The 13,594-nt window shown below is 37.3% G+C and overlaps 3 protein-coding genes across 3 annotated transcripts; 1 reads left to right on the top strand and 2 right to left on the bottom strand.

Annotated features, from left to right (window-relative positions):
* Positions 1-356: 356 nt before the first annotated feature.
* Positions 357-2,330, top strand: LOC102626159 (disease resistance protein RPM1-like). Its single transcript, XM_052434554.1, has 2 exons — positions 357-736; positions 1,238-2,330. The coding sequence occupies exons 1-2, from the start codon at positions 357-359 to the stop codon at positions 2,328-2,330; spliced, it is 1,473 nt and encodes a 490-aa protein (XP_052290514.1).
* A 212-nt stretch (positions 2,331-2,542) lies between these two features.
* On the bottom strand, positions 2,543-6,913 carry LOC102626459 (protein DETOXIFICATION 42). The gene is given in 15 exon segments (XM_052435261.1): positions 2,543-2,869; positions 2,970-3,091; positions 3,357-3,452; positions 3,549-3,653; positions 3,655-3,666; positions 3,757-3,828; positions 4,032-4,195; positions 4,490-4,590; positions 4,691-4,787; positions 4,926-5,060; positions 5,193-5,384; positions 5,554-5,766; positions 5,856-5,977; positions 6,156-6,280; positions 6,388-6,913. Coding segments are annotated over 14 exon segments (1,545 nt in total). The 5' UTR covers positions 6,227-6,280; positions 6,388-6,913; the 3' UTR covers positions 2,543-2,826.
* A 2,704-nt stretch (positions 6,914-9,617) lies between these two features.
* On the bottom strand, positions 9,618-12,846 carry LOC102625871 (dicarboxylate transporter 1, chloroplastic). Its single transcript, XM_006470544.4, is given in 4 exon segments — positions 9,618-9,995; positions 9,997-10,245; positions 11,097-11,318; positions 11,669-12,846. Coding segments are annotated over 4 exon segments (1,689 nt in total). The 5' UTR covers positions 12,773-12,846; the 3' UTR covers positions 9,618-9,881.
* Positions 12,847-13,594: the final 748 nt, after the last annotated feature.

Raw genomic sequence — 13,594 nt, 5'->3', positions numbered from 1 at the left:
GGTTCACTGTTCATTGAGGATGATGAAGTTGTTGGCATTGAGTCAGCTAGAGATATATTGATTGGTTGGTTGGTGAATGGAAGAAAACAACGTTCAGTGGTTGCACTGGTGGGCCAAGGAGGAATAGGCAAGACAACACTTGCCGGCAAACTTTTTAACAACCAATATGTGATGAATCACTTTGATTGCCGGGCTTGGATAACTGTGGGGAGAGAATGCATGAAGAAAGATCTGCTGATAAAAATGATAAAAGAGTTTCATCAACTAACAGGACAGTCTGCTCTAGGGGAGATGAACAACATGGAAGAGAAGGACCTAATCATTGCAGTGAGGCAATACTTGCATGACAGAATTACATGATTGTGTTGGATGATGTGTGGAAGATTGAATTATGGGGAGATGTAGAGCATGCTTTACTTGATAACAAAAAAGGCAGCAGGATAATGCTCACAACGAGACACAAGGCTGTTGCGGACTTTTGCAAACAATCTTCATTTGTTCAGGTCCATGAGCTTGAAGCCTTGCCTGCAGTTGAGGCATGGAGACTTTTCTGCAGAAAGGCTTTTGCTTCGGTCTCTGATGGTGGGTGTCCCCCAGAGTTGGAGAAATTGTCCCATGAGATTGTAGCAAAATGTGGTGGTTTGCCGCTAGCAATTGTTGCAGTAGGTGGCCTTCTGTCAACCAAACACGGAAGTGTTTCTGAATGGCGAAGGTCACTTGAGGGCTTGGGCTCCAAGTTAGGAAGTGATCCCCATCTAAAGATTTGCAGCAGAGTTTTATCGGAAGGTTATCATGATCTGCCTCACCATTTAAAATCATGTCTCTTGTACTTCGGTTTATTTCCACAGGGGCTACTCAATTAGTTGTGCAAGACTAATTCGTTTGTGGATAGCTGAGGGTTTTGTCCCATACAGCACACGCCCACCTTCTGAACAACTTGGGGAAGAATACTTGTCTGAACTCATTGACAGAAGCTTGGTGCACGTTTCTAGACGAGCTAGAAGTTGTCGAGTCCATGATCTGATGCACGAGATTATCCTTGAAAAGACTAAAGACTTGGGTTTCTGTCTGGACTTGAGCAGAGAGGACTTGAGTTGCTGCACTAAAACTCGTCGCATTTCAATCAACCAAAGTTTAAATAATGTCCTAGAGTGGACTGAAGACTCAAAGATTCGTTCTGTTTTCTTTCTGAATGTCGATAAACTGCCTGGCTCTTTCATGACTAAGCTTGTTGCAGAGTTCAAACTGATGAAAGTGCTAGATTTGAAGATGCTCCTATAGAGTTTCTTCCCGAAGAAGTGGGAAACCTGTTCCATTTGCACTACTTGAGTGTGAGAAATACCAAAGTAAAAGTACTTCCCAAGTCCATAGGTAGGCTTCTCAACTTACAGACCTTGGATTTGAAGCATTCTCTTGTGACTCAGCTACCGGTAGAGATCAAAAACTTGAAGAAACTGCGCTATCTCCTGGTATACCATAGCGATAATGGAACACATGAAAGAGGAGTGAAAATACAAGAGGGGTTTGGATCCTTAACAGATCTTCAGAAGCTATACATTGTGCAAGCCAACTCTACGATACTTAAAGAGCTTAGAAAGCTAAGGCAGTTGAGAAAGTTGGGCATCCAGCTAACAAATGATGATGGGAAGAATCTTTGTGCCTCAATTGCAGATATGGAAAACCTCGAGTCTTTAACTGTAGAGTCGACAAGTAGAGAAGAAACTTTTGACATACAATCATTGGGTTCTCCTCCTCAATATCTTGAGCACCTCTACTTGGTGGGAAGTATGAAGAATCTGCCAGACTGGATATTTAAACTTAAGAATCTGGTCAGAATAGGCTTGTATTGGTCAGAATTAACCAATGATCCCATGAACGTACTTCAAGCCTTGCCAAATTTATTAGAGCTCAGGCTTAGAGACGCATACGATTATGAGAAATTGCATTTTAAAGATGGCTGGTTCCCAAGACTCCAAAGATTGGTTCTCTTGGACTTGAAAGGAGTGACATTGATGATGATAGACAAAGGTGCAATGCCTTGTCTTAGAGAGCTGAAGATTGGTCCATGCCCCTTGCTAAAGGAGATTCCAGCAGGAATCGAGCATCTTAGAAACCTTGAGATTCTTAAATTTTGTGGTATGTTGACGGTAATCGCTTCTATGATTGACGACGCGAACTGGCAAAAGATCATTGAACTTGTACCATGTGTCTTTGTCTCGTTTAAGAGAGCTGGAAAAAATGTTTATAAGCCTGGTAAATTTCTCTCATCTCTGTCACCAGAAGATCTGCAGCATTTTATGGAAGAAGTGAGCCCAAGCAACCATCAATGAAATGACAGGTCTGCTTACTCACAAGGAGAAGATGTCTTCAGTTTGGAGCTTTAAAGCTTCCTTATGTAGTTATGTTTGTATTTGTAATTTCGACTGCTTCATAAGTGCTTTCCAGAAAGTGTTTTCTACATTAGCATTTTAACTACTAAAAATGCACTTCATGATACTATTTACAAATGCATGGCATTTTCCTTAGTACAGCTAGCAAGAAATTGTAAGATTAAAACTGCATGCTACAATTTTTCTTATAAACAAAAGTTACGTACAATTCCTTCATTTTCTCCCTTTACATTTATGAACTTGAAATTTCCTTTACATTATTCATAGAAGGGAAAATAAAACACCACCCAAAAAAAGCGTGAAGCATTGAAAAAAAAAAAAAGTAATTTGTATTCACTATATTGTTTCCATGACAAGAAAACTATGGAAACATGTTGCAGCTTCAGATAGACTACACCTGCAAAACAAAAGGCCGAAACCATTTGCAAATTCACTTTTATCTTCTGAGAAATGCCCAAGGCCCCGTTCCTGTCCCTATTCTGCAGTGCAAGTGGAAGAAAGTAAGAAATGGTGTTCTCTTATATGCAGAAAAACTTCTAGTAGTAGCATGTGATGTTCTTGTAGCAAGTCAATATTTACCTCCAAAAGCCAGCAAAAGCTCGAAGGCTCATGTAAATTGTCAGACCGATCCACAGTCCTACAAACCCATTGGTGGCAGAGAGACCTAACAAACACAGGATGCTGACGAAAGCCACAAAAACCTGGAGGAGAATAATTACCATTATTCTTCCTTTGGTAGCTAAACTGTACAGTTCATTCAGGTAAGTTCAGGTGATAAACTAGTTGTTTCTTTTATTTTCACTTCATGGTAATTTCTTTCTTAAAGAAATAAACAATATAATGTTTCAAAATCCACCACTGTTTTGCTTTCTCATGGGCAATTTCATTTACTTTTTAAATGGCTTCAAAGAATGAAAGAGTTCTACTTGTTTAGTCTTCACTGAATATAAGGAACTAGATACTTGCCATCGAGCATGCTGCATATGCATAATCAGATGCTCCGAAGTTGATACCATCGAAAACGAATGCCAAGGAATTGATGGGTTGAGTACTTGCAACAAACTGATATGGAAAAGCAATATTTGTTCCAGTATTAATTTTGCGGTTCAAGAGTCAGAAAGGTAATTTTCGTTTCTTGTGTTAAGGTAAGAGGAGTACCGGAATTCCAATGCCAATGAGGCGGACAACATCAGCGTCTCTTGTGAATAATTTTGCTCCATATTGCAGGGCTACTCCCAGTATGGCTCCAAGCACCAACCCCAGAAACCAATCCTAGCTACAGGATATCATGTGAAAAGTCATTTGGAGAAAAGAAAATTATATGTTGTCAGAAGCCTTTTGATCTTTCTGAAATAAAATGCAGCACCTGCAATACTCTAGCAGCACTTGATGTTGCCCTTTCATAGTCTTTCTTGGCAAATGAACTTGCAAGTATTGCCTGAAATGGCAAAAATCAAATGAAGTTTGCCATCTAAATAAATAATCTTGAAACAATTGAAACCTCCAATAAAACTGCCAGCTTTCACTCTTGTAAACTTCATGTATAGCGATTGGTTAGCATTTTGGCAGTGTTTACATAACCTTGAGAGAAACCTAAAGTGAAATGATTATGCTGTTGAAGATGAGTAAATCAGCTCTTACCTGACCAGCAACAGCCAAACCATCGGCCAGAAGCGATGTTGCCAACCAAACCTGCAAGCAGACTTGAAATGCAGCCATACTCGTTGGTCCCTGCCGTGCAGCCAACGATGCGGACAGGGTGACACAGAATGTGACAGCCATCACCCTAATTAGTAATAGAAAACCTGGAAAAAAAATCACAATCAAAATGAGAAAGAATCACAAGAAACTTTGACTACAAATCTGAAATATATAGAAATTTGATTTGTCAGGATTAGCTAGTAAAATCCCTTGCCATTGCACAGGAAGAATTGGGATGGAATCCGCTTACACATAGGTAGGCGATGTTTAAGGCATAGGAGATGGTCAATTATAGTTTGTATTATGTAAATTCAACCAGACTCCAATGGACCTATTTTTCTTTTTTTGTTACTTTTCTAATCAGATTCCAACTTGCTAAGGCATGATAGAATAATTACCATTCTGAAGAAACCGGCCAAATTTGAGACGTTTCATAGAAGGAGGTATGAGGTCTACTTGCTGTATCAATTTCCACAAAAGTATAATTGCTATCAGATACCTGAAATATCCATATAGATGTGAAAAGCAAGACAAAAGTAGCATGTTTCAAAGACATGAAAGAGACGTCAGTATTCTCTACATGAGGATATATGACTTACTGAGAAATAACATGAGCAATGGCTGCACCGCTAACACCTAACCGGAAAACGAAGATGAATATCGGGTCCAAAATTATGTTTGTTAAATCTCCTGCCACTGAATTAGTTTACATAAGAAAATTAATTAGAATGAGGTCAAATAGAATATGTTATATATTTTGAGAAATGTTTTCATGTGCTGGAAAAGAATAAGGTATAAGACAGAGTGTTCAATTTCAAGTTCTGTAAGACATACCGGTCGCATATAAAGGGGTTTTTGTATCCTTGAATCCTCGGAAGACCCCTTGCATCGCCAATGATAAAAGAACCGCAGGGGCACCAAGTGATCTTAATGTTAAGTACTTTTGTGCAGGGCTTAGCATAGGGATTCCTGTCCAAACAAAATATTGAGACATTTTAGTCAGGATAGGTAATAGATTACAGAACTCTCGAAGTCACGAATATTGATAACAGCAGAACAAATTCAAGAGCCTCCCCTTGTTGTAAGCAATACTTACAGAACCAATTCCCATGAAGTTCAACAGAGGTACAGCTCCAGCTATAAGGACTATAGCTTGGATGAGGCCAAGAATGCTGCCAATAACCATAGCTGAAGAGGCTGATGGAATATATCTTCTTTGATGTTCATATTTCGGCTTCACAACGTTACAGCTACTAGTAAGAGGTTTTGACTCGCAATCAGCCTCCGTAGAATCTGAGATAATGAGATAGAAGTTAGAAAAAATATGTAAAGATGGAAAACCATATGGATTCTGTGATCCAATAAAAGGACAAGTGCAAACAATTCATGTGGAAACTAGGGAGACATAGCTAAGAAAACTCGAGCATGGTCTTCAAACACTTGAAATGTAGAGATAGCATACCACTTCTCGGTATCAACTCCCTATCTTCGCTATTACCATTAGCGGAACCTTCTTCTATGCTATCAGATTCTTCTGCTTCACGGGCCACACTTTTGATTGCATCTTCCTCAGCAACAAAAGATGTAGTGACGCTTACAAGCGGGAAGATTGCAATCCTTGATACTTGATTAAATAGAGCAATAGAAACTCCTACAGCTGCAAGTTCTACAGAACCTACAAGTATCAAAGCAAACTATCTCAGTTACTTTAGCAAAAACCTAGTGAATCATTCGAACCTTCTGAATTTCAATATGGCCCTGTACCTATTTGGCCTATAAAAGCTGTGTCAATCAAAGAAGCAATTGGATCGGCTGTCAGAGCTAACGAGGCAGGCAGTGCTATCTGTGCTATTTCTAGTCCAAGTTCATCTAACTTCAAAGCATGTCTGCTCTCATAAGATTGCCACAAAAAAAAAAGGAAAAAAAGGTGAGCAATTATCTCCTACAACATCTCTGAAACGATAGAAATTTAACGCTGAATTTTCCAAAAGGAAAACACTTGAGCTAGCTTCTCAACTCATCAAATTCATAACGTTGCGCTAAGTGAAAAGTTGAGAATGATACCTGATATCCTTGAAGAAAATGAAGATTGGGGGACTCTTCTTACAAGCAGGAGAGCCAAATTCTTCAGCCATTACTTTGGAGAAAAGCCAACTCTCCAAGTTGTTTACAGGCAGCAAATAATGTACCTGTAAATTCTTCACAAATCAGTTTCTAAAAGTTTTTAAATAATTAATACCTACCCACCAAAAAAAAAAAAAAACTCCTGATTCAAAGTTGATAGAAAAATTGGTACCTTTTAATTTCAAAGTAAGAAAGCCCTTTCCAAGAAGGTTCCTTTTAGGAGCCAATAGCTTCCATTCAAGAGAATAAAAACTTAAGTCTCTGAATAGTACCAAACTTTCAAACTTCCGTACCAAACCCTCAACACAGGAAACTAGAATTTTCTTGCCCCGAGGAGCAGTAATACCTTTTCACTTCTCCAAGAAAGTCCGGAGAGGGAAATTTTATTCCTTGAGCCGACGCATCAAAGAAATTTCAGCTCTAAAATCTCTACACCTATCAAAACAAGAAACCACCACCAAGAATTACTTTCAAAGCCATTACGTTCAACTTTGAAACATCAAAAATAGACCCCCACCAAACTAAAGAAAAAAAATGAACAGTCAAGTCACTTTCAAAGAATAGAATTGATGAAACTTGTAAAATCACAAGCCAGAATCAGTTATTTGTTCTGTGGGTTTGTGTGATAGCTGTTTCTAAACCACAAAGGTGGACAATTTGTAATATATCATGGTGGGCCAAAAGTTTTGATTTGTGATTGAATTGACTGCAAAAAGGCATGTATTACATGCGTGATGTGTCTGCTGTTAAAAAAAAAAAAACCCTTTTGCACAAAAATCCTACAGTGACATTGCATGCATATACATGCATGACTGCCAAGTGTGTTTCATGCAAGAAGAAGCTTCAATGCCTTTAGGCCATTGTCATCTTTATTAATACCAAGGAATAATGACCAAAAAGAAAGAAGGTGAATATTATACGAAACTCAAACACAAATTACGAACCTTTTGTTTGGATGGTATCTGAAACTGCATGTTCATTAGTAACTAACAAAGGCAATGCAGGTTTGAGGGTTCATCATCATGTGAATGAAACCTTGAAACCTGCAAAGGGAAAATGGCAATGCCCTTTAATTAATTTTTTAGTATTTATTTTTTGGTTCTGAATAAACAAATAGTGGAATGGAATTGGGGGAATTTTGAAGCTAAAGTTATCCATAACAGGTTGTGATTGATGTTTTCTATTCTTAGTATCTAAATTGCTGTCCCCATTTTGCTTGCTAGTCTTTTGCTCTTCAACCCTCTTTCTTTTTCTATTAATGGTTTGTTTGTTTTTCGATTTTGCTGGATGATTTTAAAAAAATAATAATAATAATTTGATATTTTTAATTTATAGACTATTTACTTTTATTACCATCATAATTGTAGTATACTGTTATTATTAGTGTGCAAGTCTCGCGATTAAGAATATGATGATTGTGATTTCGAATCTTAAAAATTACTATATAAAATATAAGTTGTCATTAATACTGTCATTTTCTTTGATTTAAAAACTCTTGGGTTTGATTTTAACTTAAATACGACGGGACAGGTACCAATAGACATTGAATTAGACATTAAATTTCGACAAAGTTATTAAATTTTATTTGCCCGCATCTGTTTTACAATTATGACAGTAATAAAATAATAAATAGTGGCTGTGTTAGTTCAAATTGCATTATTTTCCATTTGAGAAGAATCAAACAAATCCTATGAAATGACCACATTTGATTTAATTGTTCATTTATTTATGGTTCTGGAATTGCTTTAATTGCTTGAATTAAAAAAAAAAAACCCCATCATCAATGTTTTTTTATGTCTAAAAAGCAATTTACTCCCGACAAAAATTCCAACCACTTGCACATAAATATTAAAAACAAAATCTTAATTCAGTAGTGGAGCTTTATTACTTTCTTTAAGAATCAAAAGATTATATAATCAAGTTGACTAACAAAAATGCTTATGCTTACATATATACTTCCTGCTTTTTAAAAAAAAAATCTTTTTTTTTTTAATTTTAATGTTTATACCACCATTGAGCATTTTACATTAAAAGAATAATAGTATTTAAAACTTTGCTTTAACAGAATTTTTTTGCAAATAATTGTGGGTTAATTTTATCATGATTAAAAGGCTAAAATGCTTTTTAAAAAATAGATGGTTCGATCGCAAGAAATTAGGTAATTGGAAAATAAGATTAGGAACCTTTTTTTTCTAACAAAAGAAATGTATCTGTTATGAATTGAAATTAGAAAATCTCCTAATTTTTTTACCAAATTCAAGAATGAAACCAAATAAAACTTCTTCTATCTTTGTTATATTCACTATAATATCCATAACAAATTGCATAAACAAAGCTCATGGTTGTGCACAATTTATGTTAGTCCATGGTTTTGATTACTTTTTTTAAACTACTCTTGAAGAAGGAAAAAATAAAAAAGAAATCCCAAAAAAGTGCTAAGCATTGTGGTAGCTAACCTAAAACTAATAAAAGTAATTAAAAGCAGGGAAAAAAGCACTTCATGTGAATTGTTATTATTCCTCATTACCTACTACTCATCTCTTTCCCTTAAATGTGAGTGGTGACCAAGAAAAGCACTTTAGAAGAATCCCATTTGATAATTTCACTTATCTTCTTACTTTAGAATAAATTCCATGAGCATATTAGATCATAGTAAGATTCCACTACCAAAATTGCCCAAAAGTTCTTTTGTTTTGACTTGAGATATAAAGTTAGGTTGGCTATGTCCTAATCCTACCTTAGGAAATCAAACTATACGGATCGTTCTTAATGTTGTAAAATTTAGGTGGTTGCATTTCAAAATACGCAAATAATTGATATCCCATTGGTTTGCTAATAACAATTTGTGATTAAGGAAAATTAAATGTACAATAATTCATTGATTGGACGGTTTATTTTCGTACAAAATTATGTATCAATAATGTATTCACATATTGACTCTCTTTTAATTTTGTTATTGGCAGAGGAAGAAACTGTGATCTTTCTCCCGTTTTACAAAGTGTTTCATCGCTGTTCGGAAACTGAGAAAAAGTTTGGAAAAATGTTGAGCTACCAACAGACTTGCAATCATTTACAAAGTGGCCCAGCACTATTACTTACGGCCCACGGAAGCCCACCAAGTACTAAATATTTCAATAATCCCCCAAAAAAATCTTGTAAACCACGTGTTCCTTCTTAATTGGTCCATGTGATAGGGGCAGTATGAAGAATTTTTAATTCTAATTTCATGAATAATGTGTCATAATATATATATATATATATTGAAACTTATATTAATATCGGTAATTTCAGGAGTAAATTCGGAAGATGTAAATTCCAAATGGAAACTTTAAGAACAACCTAATCCATCAAAGAGACCAAAATAAAAAAAAAACAAGTAAGGTTGCAAAAATACAAGCGATATTCAGGCATCAAACTGAACTAATCACTAATCAATAATCGGAAGGTAGTTTTTTTGCGGCGTCAAAATTTCAGATACAAACCTACTTCCCGCTCTAAATAAATAGACCTCATATAGATCTATACCGTTTTCTCCAATCAAGGTCTCCACCAAATAATTATTTCTATGGTAAAGAATCAATAAGAAAAGTTACCCGCCAGTTGGAAAACTAACCTGCAGGCCAACAATAATCAGAAAAACTGCAATTTTTTTATGTAACAGCCTCTTTACCACAAACCAATGAATTTCCACCAAACACCACCAACTCCAAGCCAGATAATGATGTTGACGATAGATACGATGAATCCGTATCCCCACCATTTGGCAAGGGGAACGTAGTTTGGCACCATAGAAAACAGGTGCTGACCCGATGCCATAGTGGGTGAGACCACCCATGAGATTGGAAAAGAAGGCGAGCACCATGGCTACAAAGTATGGTGGACAGCCTAGAGCACTAGCAACAGATAAGAAGGCTGTAAACATGGCACCGATGTGAGCAGCTCCACTTGCAAAGAAGTAGTGGGAGTAGAAATAGAGAAGAATCAGAATGCCAAAAGATAGCTGCCATGAAAGACCCAATCCACCAACAAACTGCAAAATGAGCAATAATATGTCAGTAAATACTTTCATAAGTCATGTTTGAAACTCAACTTGGCTAAGCCCCAATTGCAAAGTAGATGGGTTTGGTAAAGCTGTAAGTTTAAACTAGATATTATGTCAACTGTGTAATATATGTACATGTTGCAACAGTGATTGTTTCAAAAAGTGGCATCTAATTTCGTGTCTTTATCTGGTGAGGGTCACTGCCCTGAAATTTAAATAACAGATGCAAAGTGAAGGCTCATCCAAAGTATTGAATTATGCAAACCACTGTCCAATTAAAGAAAAGAAACCCAAAGGCAGGACTGGAAGAAAAACGGGAAACCCTTACAAAGTCGACCTTTCAATTTGCTTAAGTTCTAAATTGAGAACAAGCACCAAACCATACAACCTTAGAAGTCGGAGAACTGATGGGATATAGATATCCCAACACCAAAGGCATAATTCTAAGAAAGGAGTTAAGATCCTGCTTTTTGGTCTTGGAAGCCTAGAAATGAACAGCTGTGTAGCGATACTAGTCTGTTTGTTCAAAAACAGTTAAAAAAAGAGAGCAGGGGAACCCTCTAATCTGCACTGCAATATTAATGCAAGAGCCTCAATGTTTCAGTAAAATTATAGACAAAATAGAAAGGGAATTATAGGTATCAAGAACGCCAGGAAATACACAGTGTAAACTGGAAAGAACTCAAATTTCCAGTTAGTACAACAGTTCTACTACAAATGAAAAACAAAACAACCAAGTGAATTGCCATCAACATAGCATGCAATCAAAATTCAGCAGTTGATCCACAATTGAGAAAAGGCATGCACAATGAGATTGTGTAAATGAAAAGAAGACAAACCTTGACCACAGTTTGGCTGAACCAGGTGATAAGACCGTATTTGTTGAGATATCCAGCCATAGCAATAAGAGCAGCAAACCATGTCAGAGTATCCCAAGCAACGGATTCAGCTAAGCACTCCTTCCAAGTCACAACCCCAGTGACAAGGAGGATAGACAATCCAAGAATTGCAGCAGTAACAGGATCCACATTCAGTCTACCACCAAAAACCCAGAGCCCTACCTGATATAATGAAGAACAGAGAATGAGACAAACCATCACTAAAGGAGGCAAGTTCATAAGCTTCCACAAAAGCATACACGCCTAAGTTCTAGAATACGATGCTGTCATAAAGACTGAGTTGGTCCTCGCATTCATCAACTCTTCAATTATAAAACACTTTAAATTTTGATCATTACCTATTAATGCTCATTTATAGTCCTAGAATTCAAAAATCCCATATCATAGAATGACCAGCAACTAGAGTTAGTCCAAAACAGCTAGCTATAGTTATCTTGTTCAGCAAATATCGAATCATTAACAACTAAAACATCATAAAAATTAATCAAATAATAAAAAAAAAAAGAAGTTACCGTAAGAAGCAGAGTGCCAGCCATAATCTTCTCGTTCGTGCTCATAGGTCCCATTTTCTCCAATTTCTCCTGAGCCAGCTTCGGCGCATCAGGGCTACTCTTCACAGTAGGCGGGTAAATAATATACAACAGCAATGGCACCACAATCAACGACACCAAACCGGGCACAATGGCCGCCTTGGCCCAATCCATCCACCCAATTGGCTGATTAATCGTATTTAATGTCAACGTGGCACTTAACGGATTCGCTGCCATCGCCGTCAAAAACATAGACGACGAAATAACTGACGTTTGGAAACACGTCAGCATCAACCAAGACCCCAACTTATGCTCCGTTCCGTCCCCGGTGTTACTCCCGCACGCCAGGCACAGAGACTTCACGATAGGCAAAAAGATCCCGCCGGCGCGGGCGGAAACGGACGGAATCGCCGGAGCCAACAACGCCTCACTGAACACGAGACTGTATCCCAACCCGAGAGACGAGGATCCGAACAGCTTGACGAACTGGTAAGCGATCCGGTTGCCGAGCCCGGTCTTGATGAACCCGCGGGCGAAGAAGAAGGCGAGGGCGATGAGCCAGGGGATGGGGTCACCAAAGGCGGAGAAGGCGGCGGAAAACGTCAATGTTTTGGTCAAAACGGAGGCGCCAAGGCCCAGCAGAGCCACGGCGCCCAGGGGAAGCGGCTGGGCGATGATTCCGACGATGGTGGCGAGGAAAATGGCGAGTAACTGCCAGGCGTTTTTGGAGACGCCGGACGGGACGGGGACGAACCACAGGATTAATCCCGTGGCGATTGAGGCTATCAAGGGTTTCAGCGCGGCTCCCTGCCATGGCTGCTGTGGCTTCTGCTCTGGAGCTGGCGCCACTGCTGCTCCCGCTGAAGCAGAAGCTTGTACTGTTAGTCTCTTGAATTTTAATGATGGGTTTGTCAAAAAGTATTGATTTCTGAAAGTGAGATTGTTTGTTTGAGTCAACGAATTTGAATTTGAGTTCGAAGAGTGTAATCGAGTGGATGTGGATCTGGGTGTGAGTTTCAGGGAGCGTGATGTGAGAGAGTGGAGCCCCAGAGAGCAAGAAGATGGAGTGAGAGCCAGAGACGCCATTGTTGAGCGGCTTCGAGCTCTGGGAACTAAACTCTCTCTGACGTATCAGTGAAACATATGAAAGGAAGAGAGAAAATAAAATGCGTGGGTTGTAAATTATAAGAAATTATTTATCATTTAGGTCCTCCATCTCTTATGTTTCAATATAAAAATCTCTAACTTTACGTTAAATGATAATATTTAATGATATGAAATTAGTTGGGTCAAATTAAAAAAAAATGTGATTACTTTTATTTGTTAGCTTAGTAGAACTAATTACATTTTGGTAAGGTTGACAAATGTTACAATATAATAAGTTAATAACTAATACTATATATTCATAGGTAGACCCAATTAAGGTCCAGGAGGGGCTTCAGCCCCCTGGGCCATTAATTTTTCTTTTAAATGTACCCCAAGTCTCTTTTGAAAAAGTTACATAAATAAAATGTGGATATATTTTCATATATTAAAAGCCTCGTAGTTCAATAATAAGAGTGTTATTTGATAGTTTCAAAATCTTGGTTAAAATCCCAATAGCCACATTATTTTATTTTTTAAAATATTTTGTGGAAACTACTTCGAAAAATGATATTTTCACGCATTTAAAATAAATAATTTATTACTATTATTATTTAGAATTTAAAAGAAAGTAATAAAATTTGAGTTTATAAGACTTAAAATGTATTTAAGTGAACATTAAAAAAATCTAAGTTAAATAAAAAAATTTAAACTAAGCCCCCCCTCATTTTAGTTTCTGGGTCCGCCACTGTGTATATTAATATGGTTACTATTTAGAATGAGTTTGAAAGTATTTATATATATAATCTCTAAAGTTTCTCTTCA

Source organism: Citrus sinensis, chromosome 2 (assembly GCF_022201045.2).
Source record: "Citrus sinensis cultivar Valencia sweet orange chromosome 2, DVS_A1.0, whole genome shotgun sequence".
Classification (NCBI taxonomy): domain Eukaryota; kingdom Viridiplantae; phylum Streptophyta; class Magnoliopsida; order Sapindales; family Rutaceae; genus Citrus; species Citrus sinensis.
Note: the sequence above shows the minus strand (reverse complement) of the source record. Positions and strands in the feature narration are given on the sequence as shown.

Bases quoted from the DNA above. Each gene is read 5' to 3' on its own strand.
- LOC102626159 (XM_052434554.1), top strand. From the start codon at position 357: ATGATTGTGTTGGATGATGTGTGGAAGATTGAATTATGGGGAGATGTA. The intron at 737-1,237 runs GTTAGGAAGTGA...AGCTTGTTGCAG, and splicing joins CTTGAGGGCTTGGGCTCCAA to AGTTCAAACTGATGAAAGTG.